At 48.4% G+C, this 21,097-nt stretch overlaps 1 protein-coding gene across 1 annotated transcript in view; it reads left to right on the plus strand.

Annotated features, from left to right (window-relative positions):
• The window catches only part of LOC139275340 (UDP-glucose:glycoprotein glucosyltransferase 1-like), a 135,439-nt gene that overhangs the window by 29,311 nt on the left and 85,031 nt on the right, over positions 1-21,097 (plus strand). The window contains exons 9-10 of the mRNA XM_070892651.1: positions 11,045-11,124; positions 18,474-18,663. Of these exons, the coding sequence (XP_070748752.1) occupies positions 11,045-11,124; positions 18,474-18,663 (270 nt within the window). The remainder of the gene's footprint in view (positions 1-11,044; positions 11,125-18,473; positions 18,664-21,097) is intronic.

The following is a 21,097-nucleotide window of genomic DNA, read 5'->3' on the forward strand; positions in this document are numbered from 1 at the left end:
TTTGGTCCTTGGGTCTCACTATTTACAATCTATATCAATGACTTTAATGAAGGGACTGAGTGTAATGTATCCAAGTTTGCTGACGATACAAAGCTAGGGGTGACAGTAAGCTGTGAGGAGAAACACAAAGAGCCTGCAAAGGGATAGAGACAGATTATGTGAGCGTGCAATACGTGGGAGATGGAGCATAATGTGGGAACTTTGGTAGGAAGAATGGAAAAACAGAATATTTTTTAAGAGTGTGTAAAGGGGGTGGTCTCTATGAGCGGGTCAGGTTCCCATCTGACTAACTTGAGCGGTTTCGAATCGCTCCCCTTCCCTGGGGTTCTGTACTCTGCATTTATTTGGGGGGTGTGACAGAAGTGCAGAGGACACTGGTTTGATGCAAAGAACTTTGGTTTTATTACAGTCAAAGTAATATAGGCTTATTACTCTAGTAAGAAAATACAAGGCCAAACTTACAATCACTCTAATAAAGAACAATACAAGGAAAGATACAAGGTCAAAGTTAAAATCACAAATCACTCTAATAAAGAACCATACACTACACATTCAAAGGGGGTGGCAGTAAAATTATACCTCCCACCTCCCAATAACTAATTCTAGCTAGGTTAGACTCCAGGGCAGGCAGGGACTTATGCTTACCAATCTTTTTGATAGTTAATGGTAGATGGTGATGTTCTTCCTTCCTTCAGGACTTCAAGACTTGGAGGCTGGAGAAGTTAGTTTACAACTGTCGCGTTGGTTTCTCTCCTTGTCTTGATGACACTGTGTAGTGTGGTACTAGTCTGTCAGTCAAAGTGTCATCTGAGGTAGTAGCAGCCTTGTAGCTACCTAGCAACCACCCAACCTCTGTTGAAAACAGTGGCCAGTTATACGATTTCAGTGGTTCTAATCTTGCTGCCAAATCTGTTCAAAATCCTTTGTATAATTTTGGCGGGCTTGGTTCTTCTCTGTAATATTTTGTCGGGCTCGTTAAAAGTTGATATGTCTTGGGTGAGTTGATGTTCGAAAACTGTTTCCTGATGGAAATATTAGTTTGGTAATTGCAATGTCTTTTTGTGCTTACAGGCTGGATTGGGCCTCTTTGTGATGTATATGCTGAAATGGTTGTCCAGACCCATGTTGATGGGTAGCTACCTTTGGGTGATTTTGTGATGTTAATGTATCTTGTGGGGAAGGATTTTCGAAAAGTCATTCTTCCAGACAGGTTAACTTAGCCCTCACACCCAGGTAGCTTCACACAATTAGACTGTCTCTTGCTAGTTCTGTCGGTCCGCCCACGAGCCTTGAGCTTGTCTTTTAAAATCCAAAATTCTATTAAAGTTCGTAGTTTCTTCCATAAGCACTTTAGAATTCCAAACGTTTCGGTAGATAGTCCCAAATTAAATTTCCTTTCGAATGAGCCCAAACACAGGAGGGGTTTCTGGTGAATTTTGCATCTCTTCAGGTGGGAAACTATTAAACGTTGGTGTTCAGATTTAGGTGGCCTCGCAGATTTCTCAAGGGAAGCAGGTTGGGGGCGGGGGGCCTCCGAGGGGATTCCCACAGGCCCTGCCCGCAGCCAGCCACACAGTCAGAGGTAGCTTCAACAGCGATGGGCCGGTCCGGGGGAGGGATCGGGGCGGGGGCAGAAATTGGCCAGGGATCGGGGCAGGGCGGGTGGGGAGGAGGATCGTCTGCATTCAGGGATTGGGGATAGAGGATCAGCAAGGGTTAGGAATTGGAGGTGGGGGGGTCGGACAGGGATCGGGGGGGGGGGCGGAGGAGAGGATCGGGGCTGGCCACTGGAGGATAATGGCCACCCACCTCCTCATTGTTTGGGTGGGGGGTGATCGGAGGTTTTGTGTGGGAGGGAGACGGGTGGTCGGTGATCACGAGGAGGTGGGTTAGGGAGGGACCCTGGATCCAGGAGGTAGATATAAAGCATTTACCTGCTGGATCCAGCAGTGCCCGCCTCAGTTTAAGCTCTGGGTTTCACGAGTCACGTGATACCCGTCCACAGGCAGTTAACCACAGGATGGAGGAGGAAACAGAGCCTGCCACCCTCATTACAATATTTAAATTGAGGAAACGCCCCTGGGAACGGATTGTCGCTGCCCCCCCCCCTCGTCCCGCCTCCAGCAAAAAATGGAGATTGGCGGGTTGGAGTCAGGACCAGGGCGGGAATCCCATTTCTAACACTAACTGCTCCAAATCCAACTGTTTATTTCGGGGAAAATTCCAGCCAGAGAGTTAGCATGCGGTACAGCAAGCAATTAGGAAAGCAAATGGCATGTTGGCCTTTATTGCAAAGGGATTGGATATCAAGGGAATCCAGGAATATAGGGACAGTGCAGGAAAGTGGAGTTGAGGTAGAAGATCAGCCATGATCTTATTGAATGGCGGAGCAGGCTCGAGGGACCGAATGGCCGACTCCTGCTCCAGTTTCACTGGCTGGAATTTTCTGGGGTCCGTGTGGACACGATCGGAGACAGGTCAGGAACCGCGTCATCCTGCCCCCGCCAGCCTTTCCCTCGGGGGCAGCAGCAACACCACCCGCACAAGCGGACACCCTAATTGAAATCATTATAACCTTGTTTTCAGACAATTAAGAGCCTTTTCCCACTACATTTTAAATTTTCCTGCATGGCCACGGGATTCACGCAGCTCGGGAACCGCGTCTGTCAGTCTGAAACGGGAGTTCAGTGGCCATTGCTCCAGCTGATTATTGACAGCATCAAATGTTTAGTAAAAGCTCCGACCTGACACAGAATCACTTTGCTCAGGCGCAAGATGCTGCAGACTGCATTGCCAGAACAGTGGAAGAACCTCTCTCACCATCGACAGATTACTATTGTCATCTCTACTTAGCCTGCCATCTATACCCTCAGCATGGGTACCGTTTATACTGTCTCATGATGACCATGATGAGCCCCAACACCACCACCACCAACCCTCCTCCACAATCACCTGATGCTGCACAGGGCATCAGCACCCAACCACACTGCTGCCGGGAGGCCAAGGATGGCCTCACCATGGCCAGATTCAGTTAACTACGTTTTATACCCATATGGCTGCCACATGCTGCACCAGGCTGACCAAGCTGTTCCTTTCACACTGACCACCATTGCTGGAGGTACCGTTACATCTCACCATTCACTCCAACTCACTGAACCACTTCCAAAGTAACACACAAATATATCCAAGACAGCAAAGTCATGAAAATAAAGATTTTAATGGTTGACTACATTAGCGGAATCTTGCCATCAACATTGAATAAAACACCCAAGAAGCAGCCCTTATGAATCTACCTGTGTTTCATAGAAACATAGAAAATAGGTGCAAGAGTTGGCCATTCGGCCCTTCGAGCCTGCACCACCATTCAATATGATCATGGCTGATCATTCAACCTCAGTACCCCACCCCAGCCTTCTCTCCATAACCCCTGATCCCTTTAGCCGTAAGAGTCACATCTAACTCCCTTTTGAATATGTCCAATGAACTGGACTCAACAACTTTCTGTGGCAGAGAATTCCACAGGTTTACAATTCTCCTCATTTCGGTCCTATATAGCTTACCCCTTATCCTTAGACTGTGTTCCCTGGTTCTGGACTTCCCCAACATCGGGAACATTCTTCCTGCATGTAACCTGTCCAATCCCGTCAGAATTTTATATGTTTCTATGAGATCCCCTCTCATTCTTCTAAATTCCAGTGAGTATAAGCCTAGCCGATCCAATCTTTCCTCATATGTCAATCCAGCCATCCTGGGAATCAGTCTGGTGAACCTTCCCTGCACTTCCTCAATAGCAAGAATGTCTTTCCTCAGATTAGGGGACCAAAACTGCACACAATATTCAAGGTGTGGTCTCACCAAGGCCCTGTACAACTGCAGTAAGACCTCCCTCCTCCTATACTCAAATCCTCTCGCTATGAAGGCCAGCATGCCATTTGCCTTCTTCACCGCCTGCTGTACCTGCATGTCTACCTTCAATGACTGATGTACCATGACACCCAGGTCTCGTTGCACCTCCCCTTTTCCTAATCTGTCACCATTCAGATAATCTACCTTCATCTTTCTCTTACACGTGCTTCTACGAGGTGCAACCCCTGTGACTTCAGCAGAGGTCGAGGCAGGCCGCTCACTTCCCTGCTGCCTCTGCGTAGACACTTTTGGTGGACTCTGGGTTTTGGAGCCTGTGAAGGCCCCGTCAAAGTCTGCTCCTTCTGCAACTGTGCAGGGGCAGACTCGGCCATTGTGATCCCAGGAGGCATCTGGGGCTCTGACTGAGGGGGGCAATGGGGGAATAAGTGTAAGCGCTTGATAGAAGTCCCCACTTCCATGTCCCCTCTCACCATCATCCCTCTCATGGGTCTCCCACACTTCCTTGCTCTCCAGCAAGGAGCTGGAGAGCACCTTGGTGCACAGCAGTGGGGCCATAGACTTATCTCAAGTCTATATTAATATCCCTCCTCAGAGGAGATCTATGAGCCTCTGCAATCTAATCTCCATAGAGACCATGGGGCTAGAACCTCCACTTATTTTGCATGCATAACGCCCACTGAGCGGCCATTTTACTGCTGAAATGACGTAGACCGCCTATATATCGCCCATTCTGGCACAAAATGGAAACTGACGGGCTTTTTTAGGAGACTTATCGCCGAGCGTTATTTTCCCAACGGGCTTAACGTCAAGAAAAAACATCACGCCTGCCCCATCTTTTTTGGGCAGAAACAGCAGAATGGCCGAATTCAACGCCCATAATATCTCCCAGCATTACTTTCCGCACGGAATTAACGCCGAGATTCATTGTTAACGCCCGCCCACTATTTTTTGCCGTAAAGAGCATATTTACCCAAACTAGCGGCCATGGAGATCGCCCATCTTCAATTTCACCACCTCGCACACATATCGCTCACTCAAAAAAACGCCCACAAAAAGTGTGGCTGGCATTTGTTAAATCCTACTCTTATGTGAGGAACTGATATCGGAAAGATTTGCCAGAAAGAGCGCTGATGTGAGTGACAACGCTGACACACTGCTGTGTATGTGCAGCTCAGATATCAATGGTGCCCATCACCTTGATGCCAGTTAAAGTTTACATTGATGTTAAGTTGTATGTAACTCATTGTAAGGAATCACCAGCGCAGCTATCTGAGAAAATGCGCAACAAGGTTATGTTCAATAACAAAAGTTTAATACCAACATTGGTCTGAAATCCTAAGTATCACAGACAATAACACCCAAACCCCGTCCACAACCCACTTTTTCCACCATTGACATAAATCAAATGTTCATCATGTCTAGCAGCCCAAAATACAAAGGCAAAGCAGGAGCATGGTCCCCAGCCCCCATACATTACAACAAATTGCATACAGCCAGATGGAGTTGTAACCCAGCCATCACCTGTGGACATACACCTCACTTTCCTTCCCCCCCCCTGCCCCCTCCTCCTTCTCCCCACCTCTATCCCTTCCCCTCCTCGCTCCTCGGCACCTGGCCGAGGAGCTCCTCAGGCGGTGCCTCATTGGGGAGGATGAAGGCAGATGCGGTGGTTGCACAGGTACGGGAACGGGGGGTGCCGAGAGGGGGAATATTCTCTGATGCAGAAGCAGGATCTTGGTCCTTGCTCTCATCCGTCGTTCGCAGTGGACGGATGAAAGCAACCTAGGGGTGGAGTGCCACGTTCGGGGCCCATTGGGAGGTCTGTGCCAGTAGTGTTCCTGGCTATCGCATCCAGGGCCTCCGCCATCCGTGGAATGTACTCGGTCATGGTGGCCAGCTGTCAGGATATGCCCCCCAATGGTTAGATGAGCTGGTCACCAATGTCTACAGTCCTCCTGGACAACTGTACCATCTCTCCGCTGTCATGTGGTGCTCGTGGAACAGACCTGCTGCGTCCACAAGACCTCCGCGGGGTCAGTGCCATCCTGGGGACAAATGTGGTGTCCTGTGGAGAGGTGCTTGGGTCCAGTACCTCCAGAGTGGAGGCGGGAATGACTGGAGGACCACTAGATGGCCTTGGGGTGGAATGGCTTCTGGAGCGTGGCGATGCAGGTTCTTCGAAGTCCACGCTCTCATCCGTGGAGAACGGACCCAGTGGATTGACGGGGGAGAATCGGAGCTCCTCAGCACCAGGTGTAGTAGGATCGTCCGCTGAGTCGGGCCCCGCGCCCCCACCTTCTGGCCTCTGGTCTTGCCTGGGGCCACACTGCTGGCTGAGCTGCAAAACACAAATGGGGTCATTCGAGGAGAAGTGGGTGCTAGGGTCACAAGGTGAGTTCAGCGCTACACACAGCATATGCACAACAAAAGCACCACCGCTCTCAAAATCATCACAGACATCACATTTCATGACCATCAACACATTGTGCATTGCAATGATTCTCATGAGGCCAGCATTATTTCTATGACGCTTTTAGAAATCATCTATCATATATGATTGTTCGGATATGAGTTGGTGTGGCATCTATTGACTTCACATCACACAGTGGTGTAAGCTTTACTCACGTGGCATCACTTCAGGGTCTGCAGATACGTCCATGGCTGTCCGGGGCTGCTTCTCCACGAGTGCTAGCACTCGCTCCTCCATCTCAGTGATGTCACTGGGGACTGGTGGCCTCCCCCACCCATTCGCCTCTGCATGGACCTCATCGTCAATAGCTTCTTCTGTAAAAGGTAACAGGACGACACGGCATGAGATCATTGCATGATATCATTGCTAGGTACTGTCACAGAGACTGATACAACACATAACCGACAGATGTAATCATGATTATTATGATTATTATCATTCTTTACCTAAAGACGTACACCGTGACCACAGGCTTTGAGTACAACATTCCCGGTAAAAGTGCAAGACCTCACATCTGCTGATAGTCACTCATGACTGTTACAAATCAAATTATATAAACACATCGGTACATGTAAATCAATGTAATACTTACTCTTGCAGATCCCACAAGGTCGTTCCATCGTTTGCGGCATTGGTTGCCCTCACGCACCTCATTGGTCACCGACGAGACCACCTCTGCTATCTCGGTCCATATCCTCTGGTAGGCCTTTGGGGTGGGCTTCCCACCCCCTCCCTGGGTCAAATCACCCCAGCGTGACTCGACCTCCTGCAGGAGGGAGGCATTTGCCTCGTCCAAGAACCTCCTGGCTCTTTTGCGCCCTCCAATGTGCTCCTCTCCCACCTCACTGCTCTCTCCAGCATCAGTCCCCACACCGTGCTGTGTCACCTCCTCCTCCTCCATTATAGGGAAAATTCAGTCACATATGTGGCTGGTAACAGCTACTATTTGTTTCCCGATTTGCTGTGAAGCTCTGAAGTCTCCCTCCTTCGTCCCAAAGCAGCCACACCACACCCAGACACGCCTTCAGTCCCTCTGAGCTCCCTCTCTCTCTGGCTCCTCTTCTGCGCATGTCATGGTGACCCTTGACCTCCATAATTGCCGGAATCGAGCGTTGCCATGCCGTTGCTAAGGACGGCCACACTTTATGGCCGGTCAAAGAAATTTAACGCTGCCGCCCATTTGATATCGTTCACGGTAACGCCCATTTTCAAAAATGTAAACTTGGTATTTTGAGAATGGGCGAGAAGCCGGTGATCTGAAAACTCTTTTTTACCGCCCACGCCGGAAATAACGCCCATTTTTGGGTGATAAGCTCAAAAGTGGAGGTTCTAGCCCCATGTGCTCCTGTGAGTGGCACATTAGCTGCTCCATACAGGTGGCCATCCTTTCCATCCACCATCGCCAGCGACACGGTGAGGCCCATGTTGGAGAGAGACTCCTCCTTTCTCTACACATTTACAGATATCGCGCTCGCAAAACCTGTCGCCTCATGCACTTCTTGCTGCCCCTCCAGGATTGCTCTCTCTCTGGATGGCCCCCGAGACTCGGTGTCTGCCTGCAGCTGAGCAGAGCTGGGAGTGACCTGTACCCGCCGCCGAGGAGTCCCACTGCTGTCCCTGTCTCCACCAGCTCCTCTTGCTCACTTGTGAGTTGTGAGACAGCAGCTGACAACACTCTATCTCGCGTGGCACCCACCGAGGTGTGCGTCTCTTCGCTGGCGCTGGGTGGGCTCATGTCTGGTGTCGGTGCCCCCTTAGAGGCTGGAGGCTCCTCTGTGGAGTCGTCATCCTCCTCCTCCTGGACAGGAGTGGGGGGGTGTTGATGGACCTGTGGGACAGTAAAGAGATGAGTTAGAAATGTCATATCACGAATGGGTAACAATACCATGATGCATATGATGAACATTCCTGACACCAGTCCCCACTAAGTGACTGCTGTATGCCATGTGACTATGAGATGTAATTCTGTCACCTGGTTGCTGAGGTGTCCCCCTCTCTCCGTCTCTCACCTCCAACTGCTCGGCGACTCCTGAGACCTCCAGGACAACCTCTCCTGCTGCGGTGAAGGTGGCCAATGATGGAGGACCACCTCTGGTTCTCTCCCTCTCCCTTTTATTGTGGGCTCTCTTTTCCTGCAAGGAGGGAAAGAGGAGAAGGTTGAGTGAGAGCGATGGAATTAGTGTAAGGAATGGATGGGTTACATCTTTAAAGGGTGACTCTGATCGAGTGGGGTGCCCATGTCAAGTGACCTTGTGTGGTGTTAGTTGAGCACCTCGAGTCTCATCGCCGAGAGCGTGTAGAAATCAAGCGCAGGCAGCGGAAAGAGCGTGCGGCAAACCTGTCCCACCCACCCCTTCCCTCAATGACTATCTGTCCCACCTGTGACAGGGACTGTGGTTCTCGTATTGGACTGTTCAGCCACCCAAGGACTTATTTTAAGAGTGGAAGCAAGTCTTCCTCGATTCCGAGGGACTGCCTATGATGAGTTAGTATGATTGCATTAGGATGAGGGTGAGTGTGAGGGGTGGTTAGTCAGATGGGGATGTGATAATGTAGATAGAGAGGGATGGGTGGAGGTGCAAGGTAAGTTGGTGTGAGTAAGGATGTGCAGGAGTAGGGTAGTGAAAGCAGAGTGATGGGGATGTGATGAGAGGCACAGCAGGATGAGGTTGAGTGTGGCTTTGTACTCACCTTTCCTGATCTATTGAGATCATTGAAACGCTTCCGGCACTGCGCCCTGGTCCTCCTCACCACATCCCTGCTCATGACCTCCTCTGCAAGCTCCAACCAGACTGGTTTGGTCTGTTGGGGAGGTCTCTTTTGCCAAAAAGAAGGGAAGAGGACCTCCCTGTGTGCTCTGACTCCCTCCACAGCATATGGAGGTAGTGATGGGAGAGCCTGGGTGCAGCCCTCTCTCTCAGTGCAGTCACTGTTTGGAACAATGAAAACCCCAGTGTGCTGCCTGCACTGTCCTGGATCAACCTTCAACTGCAATGTGGCCTCGGCTCCTTTAACTATCCTGGCTGAAAACGTGTGATGGACGACGTCATCAGCCCTGCACCATTTATTGGTTAGGGTAACGCACGGCGTTGCTGAATAGCCCCGTTAGCAGAAAGCAGATGGAAGCAGGAACGGGGTCACCACACCCCGGGTACAGAACTATCCCACCAGTGAATTTACTGATAGATTTCTTCTCATCACCCTCCAGATAATTTTTGAATGTTTGATGCAAGAACCTCTCGACATCATTAGGTGTGGGTGCTTGAACACACAACTGTTAGAAAATCCATGATCAAGTTTAGCAATAATCTATCATCTGTCTTGATTTATTCCAAAAACATGTGATTTGGAAATTATGCGTAAGTGATCATAAATTACCTATGACTTCAGTAAGATAAAGCCTCCATTAGATTTTACCCTGATTATGAGGAATTTGGTGCAAGAGGTTATTAAACAAAATTAGGGTTCATGGGATTGAGGATTGGTTAACGGACAGAAAACAGAGAGTAGGAATAAAGGGCTCATTTTCAGGTTGGCAGGCTGTAAACAGTGGGGTGCCGCAGGGATTGGGCTTGCTTTTGAGTTCCTTATGATAAAGATGAGCCCTTAGTTCAGGCTCACTGATTCATTCACTCGCTAGATTTGCATGGTCTTGTAGGGCTAAAGACGTTTGATGTGATGAAGGATGTGTAATTGTTGTGATGGTGGTGAACAAGACGCAATGACAGTGATGACCCAGCGAGATTGTTAAACACCAATTCTCCTTACAGCTGTCACTGAGAACTCCGTCCTCTGAGTGACAGCCCTCCTCACAGGTTGGAAAGCAAGGATGAAAATTTTAAAATCAAGACATTCTTCAACCCAATGTAGGTCAGCGAGCACAGGGGGTGATGGGTGAGTGGGACTTGGTGCGAGTTAGGACATGGGGCACTGAGCACAGGGGGTGATGGGTGAGTGGGACACGGGGCAGTGAGCACAGGGGGTGATGGGTGAGTGGGACACGGGACACGGGGCAGTGAGCACAGGGGGTGATGGGTGAGTGGGACTCGGTACGAGTTAGGACACGGGGCAGCGAGCACATGGGGTGATGGGTGAGCGGGACTTGGTGCGAGTTAGGACACAGGCAGCTGAGTTTTAGATGACCTCAAGTTTATGTAGGGTAGAATGTGGGAGGCCAGCCAGGAGTACATTGGAATATTCAAGTCTAGAGGTAACAAAGGCACGGATGAGGGTTTCAGCAGCGGATGAGCTGAGGCAGAGGCGGAGACGGGCGATGTTACAGAGGTGGAAGTGGGCGATCTCGGTGATGGAGTGGCGATGTGGTCAGAAGCTGATCACAGGGTCAAACACAACACCAAGGTTGCAGATGGTCTGGCTCAGCTCCGACAGTAGCCAGGGAGAGGGGTGGAGTCAGTGACGCCAAATATACCCTGGTGGTCTCAGGCCCTCACGCTGTTGGTCAGCTCACTGCAACTGCAGGGAATTTATAACGGCAAAAATTGATAAGAAATACGTCCCAGATTAAAGATTTCTGCTAGATATGCAGCAGCTGATAGCCCATTGCAAATTTGAATTAAAATGTAATCAAGTATTGAACTTTGTCGCTAATTCCTGTACATGGTGTGGAGAGAAGACTGTAAAGTGATAAACCATTGTGTCTGCCGTAAGAAGCCTCGTGAAACATGATCATATTTGATTTTCATTCAGGTTTTACATGAGGTGATCAATATGAAGCTGAAGGTGTTCATGAACTGCAGATCCAAACTCTCTGAGATGCCTTTGAAGAGGTGAGAAACTCCTGGTGTATCGAGGAATGACATTGTGTGAGTCCTGTGTTCAATAGTTAATTCAGCATGTTGATCGCGGTGAGGCAGTGACTTACTGAGCCGCTTGTGGTTTTACCCTCTACCTTGGTAAGAAAGTTCATTTGTTTTTAAACTGAAGGGAATGCAGAAACAATGAAATGGCCTTGACTTTTGAGCTCTTGTTTGAAAGCCCTGCTATTTATGTTCACATGTCAGTTCAAAAGTGAATAAAGTGCCACCAATCAACATCAGAACATTCTCGTGCTGTGCATGCATTCTGAAAGTAATGATTGTCGGGCAGTTGGACCCCAGATTTCGGAGCCGGAATTGCCCTCCGCCCCAAACGGTGCACACTGTCTGATTTTTCAATGTTTTTCTCTGGCCAAGTCCATGGGGTGATGTTGAGATCTTTATAATTTTTGGTGTCGGGTCGGTGTTCCAGGCAGCGGGGCGGAAATGCTGTTGTGTCGGGTCGGCTGTCCCTCTGAGTCACGGCACTGCGATGTCAAAACGCCCCTCCCCCTTAGTAACGCTGCGAACTCCGCGATTATTTCAGTTCGGCCCACTGGGCCACCAGGGAGTGTTTCGGCTGGGCCAGCGGCTGAGTGTTGACGGCCCGGCCGAACCCGTGGCCACCATCATCATCACAGGCAGTCCCTCGGAATCGAGGAAGACTTGCTTCCACTCCTAAAGTGAGTCCTTTGGTGGCTGAACAGTCCGATATGAGAGCCACAGACCCTGTTACAGGTGGGACAGACATTCGTCGGGGGAAGGGAAGGGAGCGGTGGGATTGATTTGCCGCAAGCTCCTTCCGCTGCCTGCGCCTGACCTCTTCACGCTCACGGCGTTGAGATTCGAGAAGCTCAGCGCCCTCCCGGATGCACTTCCTCCACTTAGGGTGGTCTTTGGCCAGGGACTCCCAGGTGTCAGTGGGGATGTCGCATTTTAACGTTTCCTCTGCCCACCTTTGGCTCGTTTGCCATGAAGGAGCTCTGCGTAGAGCAATTGCTCAGGGAGTCTCGTGTCTGGCATGCGAACTATGTGGCCTGCCCAGCGAAGCTGATCGAGTGTGGTCAGTGCTTCAATACTAGGGATGTTAGCCTGGTCGTGGACACTGATGTTGGTGCGCCTGTCCTCCCAGGGGATTTGCAGGATCTTGTGGAGACATCGTTGGTGATATATCTCCAGCGACTTGAGGTGCCTTCTGTACATCGTCCATGCCTCTGATCCATACAGGAGGGCGGGTATTACTACAGCCCTGTAGACCACTCTTTTCCTCAGGCGGCCAAAGGCTGCACTGGTGCACTGGTGGCGAAGTTCAATCTCCGCATCAATGTCTGCCTTTGTTGATAAGAGGCTCCCGAGGTATGGGAAATGGTCCATGTTGTCGAGGGGCCGCGCCGTGGATCTTGATGACTGGGGGACAGTGCTGTGCGGCGGGGACAGGCTGGTGGAGGACCTTTGTCTTACGGATGTTAAGCGTAAGGCCCATGCTTTCATATGCCTCGGTGAATACATCGACGGTATCCTGGAGTTCAGCCTCAGAATGTGCACAGACGCAGGCGTCGTTCCTGTACTGCAGCTCAACATCAGAGGTTGGGGTAGTCTTGGACCTGGCCTGGAGATGGCGAAGGTTAAACAGGTTCCCACTGGTTCTGTAGTTTAGTTCCACTCCAGCGGGGAGCTTGTTGACTGTGAGGTGGAGCATGGCAGCGAAGAAGATTGAGAAGAGGGTCGGAGCGATGACGCAGCGCTGTCGGGGTCGGAGTCAGCCGACAATTAAAATAAAATGGGGGCCGCGGCAGTGCGCCTTCCCCATTATGGGCGGACGAGCTGCCTAGCCACAAGAAGCTGTCGGGGGCACTGAGTGTGGGCCGATCCGCTCCTGTGGGGCAAGTTCCCACGTGGGGTGGAAAGGGGACTGTTGCCGGTCGGTGAGGGGTCGCGTGCCCGAGGTGGGGGAGGAGTGGGGGTGGGCGGAGATGGCTGGGATGATCCCGTACTCCGCTCCAAATATAAAGAGGGGGCATTTACAAAATGCCGCCCCGCACCGCTGCCGTCACATTGCGGTGGTAACGGCTCTAAAACCATGGGGCAAAACAGCCTGAACCTGGTGTGCAACTGTGGAGCATGGTCACCTCAGTACACCAAACGTATAGAACCGACATCAGATTTCTGCAACTCAAGCATTTCATTGTTTTAGTACAGAGACAACATCCATATCATTTTGTTCAATATTACAAATTAGGAGCCAATTCTTCATTAGTATAGTGGTGAGTATCCCCGCCTGTCACACGGGAGACCGGCATTCAGTTCCCCAACGGGGAGGATGTATTTTCATGTTGGCCTTCATAGTGAGTGGATTTGAGTATAGGAGCAGGGAGGTCTTACTGCAGTTGTACAGGGCCTTGGTGAGGCCTCACCTGGAATATTGTGTTCAGTTTTGGTCTCCTAATCTGACGAAGGACGTTCTTGCTATTGAGGGAGTGCAACAAAGGTTCACCAGACTGATTCCCGAGATGGCAGGACTGATATATGAGGAGAGACTGGATCAACTGGGCCTTTATTCACTGGAATTTAGAAGAATGAAACGGGATCTCATAGAAACATATAAAATTCTGACAGGACTGGACAGGTTAGATGCAGGAAGAATGTTCCCGATGTTGGGGAAGTCCAGAACCAGGGGTCACAGTCTAAGGATAAGGGGTAAGCCATTTAGGACCGAGATGAGGAGAAACTTCTTCACTCAGAGAATTGTGAACCTGTGGAATTCACAACCACAGAAAGTTGTTGAGGCCAGTTCGTTAGATATATTCAAAAGGGAGTTAGATACGGCCCTTACGGCTAAAGGGATCAAGGGGTATGGAGAGAAAGCAAGAAAGGGGTACTGAGGTGAATGATCAGCCATGATCTTATTGAATGGCGGTGCAGGCTCGAAGGGCCGAATGGCCTACTCCTGCACCTATTTTCTATGTTTCTATTCCTAACAAATTTTATTTTTCCAGATCATGTGATATTGTGGATGTCTCTTTGCCAGTATGGACAATATAAAAAAGTTGTTCAACTATAAAATCAGTCTACTTTCAATTGCCTAAAGACTTTAACCCAATTAATTCAGCCGACCATATATCTCTGGAACTGAATTTTAGATTTCATGTTGGATCACTGGGTTTGCTGATTGGATCCCGGATCAGGAACAAATATATTCCCGCTTTTCCCCCTTGATGCCTTTTATGTCTTGAAATCTATCTATATCTCTCAAATATATTCAGTGACGTGGCCTCCACAGCCTTCTGTGGTCGAGAATTCCACAGGTTCACCAGCCTCTGAGTGAAAACATTTCTCCTCATCTCAGTCCTAAATTTCCTACCCTGTATCCTGACACTGTGACTCCTTGTTCTAGACTTCCCAGCCAGGGGAAACATCCTCCCCGCATCCAGTCTGTCCAACCCAGTCAGAATTTTATACGTTTCAATGAGATCCCCTCTCATTCTTCTAAACTCTAGTGAATACAGCTTAGTCGACCCAATCTCTCCTCATATGACAGTCCTGCCGTCCCAGGAATCAGTCTGGTTAACCTTCGCTGCACTCCCTCTATGGCAAGTACATCTGTTCTTAGGTAAGGAGACCAAAACTGCACACAATACTCCAGGTGCAGTCTTACCAAGACCCTGTATAACTGTAGTAAGACATCCTTGCTCCTGTACTCAAATCCTCTTGCAATGAAGGCCAATATACCATTTGCCTTCCTAACTGCTTGCTGCACCGGCATGTTTGATTTCAATAACTGGTGTACAAGGACATCCAGGTCCCACTGTACATCGACACTTCCCAAGCCATCACCTTTTAAATAATACTTTGTCCTTATGTTTTTCCTACCAAAGTGGATAACTTCACATTTATCCACATTATACTGCATCTGCCTTGTGTTTGCCCGCTCACTCAACCTATCTAAATCGCCTTGCAGTGTCTTTGCATCCTCCTCACAACTCACAATCCCACCTAGGTTTGTGTCATCAGGAAACTTGGAAATATTACATTTGGTCCCCTCATCCAAATCATTTATATATATTGTGAATAGCTGGGGCCCCAGCACTGATCCCTGTGGTACCCCACTAGTCACTGCCCACCACCTCGAAAAAGACCTGTTTATTCCTACTCTCTGTTCCCTGTCAGTTAACCAGTTTTCAATCCATGCCAATACATTACCCCCAATCCTATGTGCTTTAATTTTGCACACTAACCTCTTATGTGGGACTTTATCAAAGATCTTCTGAAAATCTAAATACACTACATCCACTGGTTCTCCCTTATCTATTCTATCAGTTACATCCTCAAAAAACTCCAGTAGGTTTGTCAAACATGATTTTCCTTTCATAAATCCATGTTGACTTTGTTTAATCCCATTGATATTATCTAAGTGTGCCGTTATCACATCCTTTATAATGGACTCCAGCATTTTCCCCACTACTGATGTCAGGCTAACCAGTCTGTAGTTCTCCGCTTTCTCTCTCCCTTTTTTAAATAGTGGGGTTACATTTGCCACCCTCCAATCTGCAGGAACTATTCCATAATCGACAGAATTTTGGAAGATGACAACCAATGCATCCACTATTTCCATGGCTACCTCTTTTAGTACCCTGGGATGCAGATCATCAGGCCCTGGGGATTTATCTGCCTTCAGTCTCAATAGTTTCTCCAACACTATTTTCTTAATAATTTCCTTTAATTCCTCTTGTTCACTAGATCCTTGGTTCCCTAGCATTTCTGGGATGTTGTTTGTGTCCTCTTCCGTGAAGACATAACCGAAGTATTTATTTAATTCTGCCATTTCCTTGTTCCCCATTACAAATTCTCCCATTTTCTGTCTGTAAAGGACCTACATTATTCTTCACTAATCTTTTTCTTTTTACGTACTTGTAGAAACTTTTTGCAGTCGGTTTTTATGTTCCTTGCAAGTTTACTCTCATACTCTTTTTCCCCTCTTAATCAATCCCTTGGTCCTTTTTTGCTGAATTCTAGATCAGAGGTTATATCACAGCTTATATCATCGTTCAATTCAGCAGCAAGGATAGAACTTGTATAAGGCTTTATCACTTCCTCAGGAAATCTCAGAGTACCTCACACCCAATGAATTACTTTTGAAGTATTGCCTGTAGTATTTTGTGAGCAAACGCAACAGCCAATTTGTGCATAGCAGGATCCAATAAACAGAAAATTCGATGACTGACCAGTTAGTCTGTATTTGTTGGTGTGGATTATGGACAGAATTTCGTCTAGGTTTTTGAGAGAACACCCAGTATTCTTCAAATAATGCCACAGGATCTTTAATATCCTCCTGAACAGGTGAACAGGGTCTTGGTTTAATGTCTCACCCAGAAGACAGTACCTCTGAAAATGCAGCACTTCCATAGTACTGCACTGAATACGTTATCCCTTAAGTTTGCCTGCATAAAATGGACAATAGAGTTGTATTTGTATGCCTTCTTTCATGTCCACGGAACATCTCCAAGTGTTTCACAACCAATGAGGTACATTTGAAGTGTATGTATATGGCAGCGTGCATCTCAATATCCTACAAACAACAATGAGATAAATGACCAGATAGTCTGTTTCACTGGTGTTGTTTGAAGGATAAGTATTGACGGGACACTGGGAGAACTCCCGTGCTCTTCTTTGAATAGTGCAATGGGATCTTTTGTGTCCACCTGAGCTGGCAAACAGGGCTTTAATTTAACAACTCATCCAAAAGGTGGCACCTCTGACAGTGCAGCACTCCCTCAGATACTGCACTGAAGTGTCAGCCCAGATTATGTGCTCAGATGGACTGTGTGTCTACAAGCTTCGGATTGAGGTGAGAGTTCGACTACTCAGCCAGTGTTATCCGATATATTAGCCACTAGCCATATGTGACTAATGAAAAAAAATTCCATTTCTCATTAGGAAGTAAAAGTAGAGTAAAAGATCCGTCAGTTGGCATGTGATGGCAATACTGGTATTCACATGGCATATTGGAGCAGGAATAGGCCACTCAGCCCCAGCAACCTGTTCCGTCATTCCATCAGATAGAATCCTTGAATCATGGAAACTTGCAGCACAGAGCAGTGGTGCTCAGTCCCACGTCCCCGCCATTTGTCTCTAACCCTGTACCTTCCTCATCCTCAACCTGTCCAACTCCCTTTTAATATTTTGAATTGATGACCTCTGGTTGCTGACTGACTCATCAGAGGGAATCGCTTCTCTAAATCTACTCCATGAAAACCTCTCATCTTGGCTGGTCTTACCTCAGCTCCATTTACTTGCCTTTCTTCCATATCATTGATACCGTCATCTAACAAAAATATATCCATCTCGGACTTGATCGTTTCAATTGACCCAGAGTCCTCAGTGTTTTGGGGAGAGGCTTCTGGATTTGCATGACCCTTTGTATGGACAAGTGCTTCTAAATGGCCGAGCTCTAATCTTGTTCTGGATTCCCCCACACAGGAAATTGTTTCTCTGTATCTACCTGATAACAACGAAATTCGAATGCCCCTCAACCATCTAAACTCCAGGGAATACAAGACACATTTATGCAACCTGTCCTCATAATTTAATCCTCTAAGCTGTGGTGTAATTCTGGTGAACCTGTGCTGTACCCCTGCCAAGGCCAATATATCTTTCCCGAGGTTTGGTGCCCAAAATTGAATCCTGTTTTTCAGATGGGATCTGACCAATGCTCTGATCAACTCGAGCATCACTTACTCATTTTTGAATTCTAACCCCTGTGAGATAAAGGCCAGCATTCCATTCGCCTTTATTGATCAGGTTTTTACCAGTCCTAAAGCTGCACGGGAACCTACTCTTGCCTGGTTTTGTTTAATTCATGCTCAGGCCCCAGGCCCCCACTCCCCAGCCCCCAGTCCATGCTCAGGCCCCAATCCCCAGTCCATGCTCAGGCCCCAGGCCCCAGGCCCCAGGCCCTAGGCCCCAGCCCCCAGTCCATGCTCAGGCCCTAGGCCTCAGGCCCCAGTCCATGCTCAGGCCCCAGTCCCCAGTCCATGCCACTCCTGCCCTGAAGATTTGTATCAGAAAGGGGGCGTTTGATGCAGTGCATAATAAGCTGCGCTATGAGCTGTGCTTTAAACATGACAAAGCTCATTATCAATCCCATAGAGCGTGATTCGGTGATATTTAGCTGAACATAAACACTTGGGGAAACAGTACTTATTTGGCTTATATTTTCAACACAGAATATATGCCACTTGAACTTAATTATTTTATTTTTTATTATAAGGTGCACGAATCATCATCAGTGTGCAGAAACTCAACCCACTGTATTGTGTCCACAGCTTTTACCGTTTTGTGCTGGAGCCTGAACTAGTCTTCACAGCTGACAACCATTTATCAACAGGACCTGTGGCCAAATTTGTTGAAATGCCAGAAATGCCCTTGTTTACCCTGAACATGATTATACCCGAAAGCTGGTTGGTAGAATCTTTACACAGTTCATATGACTTGGACAATATTCACTTAGAAGAAGTAAGTGTCTTTTCAGGGACTGAAATAAAATTATAAAATTGTGCTGCAAGGTAGTTTGCATGACTGGAAAATTTGCTTTAACAAGTACTTTGCTGATTCAGATTATTTCTTTATAATTGCAATCATCCTTGTCAATAATATCAAATATTAATATGCATTAAGTACCAGACCTCCGCACCAATTAAAAGTCAATGTTTAGGTAGTCTTTCAGATGTTTTAATTCCCCCATCTCTTTTCTCTTACTTCACTGGAAGTTCTGGCAGGAATGAGAATCTGTTTTATTGCCTAATCTATTACTTCAAAACTGGCAGCTATAACCAAATAACTGTCTCCGATTGTGTTGCCCTGGAAATTGGTCCACTTGGAACTGTCTGTTTCATTGATGCCTCTGCAAAAAGTTACGTATTCTCTCAATAACCTTTTTTTAAAAAAAAAAGGCCCAGATAATTTTGACCAACTTAGAATTTTAAAATAATTGAAGTTCTGATGTTTGTCGAGGTGGTTCCTGGGCAGGTGTCCCCAGGGAGCCCCTTACCGAGCACCCCTCTCTCGGCCATCCGCTGCCCTTTCTCTCCCAATCTCCTCTCTCCCCCTGGCTTTGAAAGTGGGCGCGTTTAGCCCCAACAACAAGCTCGCTGCCCATCCCCCAACTTCTGGATCTCTTCTCAAACTTGGCTTTCAATTTCCTGCACTTCTTTGGACATTAAAACTTCGCTTCTGCATGGGACTCCACGGTAAGACTCTGCTGCTGTGTCTCTGGTCTGTTGCTCTGTGCTGAAATGTTACTTTGATCATCTTAGAGCCCTTCTCCCACCCCGACCTTCCGCTCCTTGCTGAACCTGTGACTGGCCCACTGGCTCTGCTGGTTGTTGAGATTCGGTATGAGCTGTCCGGTTCCTACAGCGTTTCGCTGTCCTGGGCAGAAGCACATTGTTCCGCAGCTTCTGGTCAATATGACCACCTCCCTCGCTCTTATCTTCCTGGCCCGCAATCGATTCTGAACATCTCCTGGATCCTTATTCCCATGGAAATACCTCCATCCTTTGATCTCGACCCTTCAAATAGCTTCTAGATTTCGGTCGCCCACTGTACCCGTCTCAGAACTTGGACAACATTTCGCCGATCCACCCGACTCACGCCAACTTTATCCCTTCGCAGGACCTCTGACTTCAACTGTGGGTCGCTCCTATCGATTCCTTGTTACTACCAGGATACATGGATCCTAATAATTGCTAACCAGAGCTATGGAACTTGAATATTCCCTGAGTTGCCTGCCCCTCCAGACCTGAGCCTATCACTTCTATTTACACTGTTCTCCCCTTTTTTTACTTCGATTCTCTCGACCCCTCTCTCGTGTCGTCATGCCTCCTCTCGGGTACTCTGCCCTCCCAACTCTTCAGTAGTCCTGAACCTTCCGACTCTCCTGTTACTGTCCCAGGCTTCACTCTCTCCTGGATCAGCCCACAGCTTCGCTCTGTGCCTCGCATGGCATCCTCCGAAGGGCCCATCGAGACGCGAGCAGTAACCCCGACTGCCCCATCCTACTCTCGCCAACACTCCCACCCAGCGCGCCGACTGGGGGCAAATCTTGGCACGCTCCCCCCCCCCCACCCCAGCACTGCCCCTGTGGATGCTGGCAATGGGTCAGCCATCACTGACTCTCTCCGTTCACTTGCGATCAAGGCCCCTGCCACCCGTGAGCTTATCGTGGATATCACTGGAGTTCAGAAGAATGAGAGGGGACCTCATAGAAACGTTTAAAATTCTGACGGGGTTAGACAGGTTAGATGCAGGAAGAATGTTCCCAATGTTGGGGAAGTCCAGAACCAGGGGTCACAGTCTAAGGATAAGGGGTAAGCCATTTAGGACCGAGATGAGGAGAAACTTCTTCACCCAGAGAGTGGTGAACCTGTGGAATTCTCTACCACAGAAAGTTGTTGAGGCCAATTCACTAAATATATTCAAAAAGGAGTTAGATGAAGTCCTTACTACTCGGGGGATCAAGGGGTATGGTGAGAAAGCAGGAATGGGGTACTGAATTTGCATGTTCAGCCATGAACTCATTGAATGGCGGTGCAGGCTAGAAGAGCCAAATGGCCTAGTCCTGCACCTATTTTCTATGTTTCTATGATAGCATCGACATCATGGCCCTGACACAACCTGGCTGATGGGCGATGACACATTACCCCTAAATGCAGCCTCCCCGCCCAGCTATACCTTCCACCACTTTCCCTGCCCAGACTTCTCATCCTCGGTGATTTCAACCTCCATCTCAATTTATCATGTTCTGTCTCTCCTCTGATTCACTACACTCCTATCCTCCCTTAATCTCTCCCTCCATGTAAACTCCCCAACACACATTCACGGCCACTCCCTCGACCTCGCCATCTCTCATGGCCTCGCTACTCCCATCGTGTCAATCACAGATAAGGCC

This window comes from Pristiophorus japonicus, chromosome 10 (assembly GCF_044704955.1).
Source record: "Pristiophorus japonicus isolate sPriJap1 chromosome 10, sPriJap1.hap1, whole genome shotgun sequence".
NCBI classification, from domain to species: Eukaryota; Metazoa; Chordata; class Chondrichthyes; family Pristiophoridae; genus Pristiophorus; species Pristiophorus japonicus.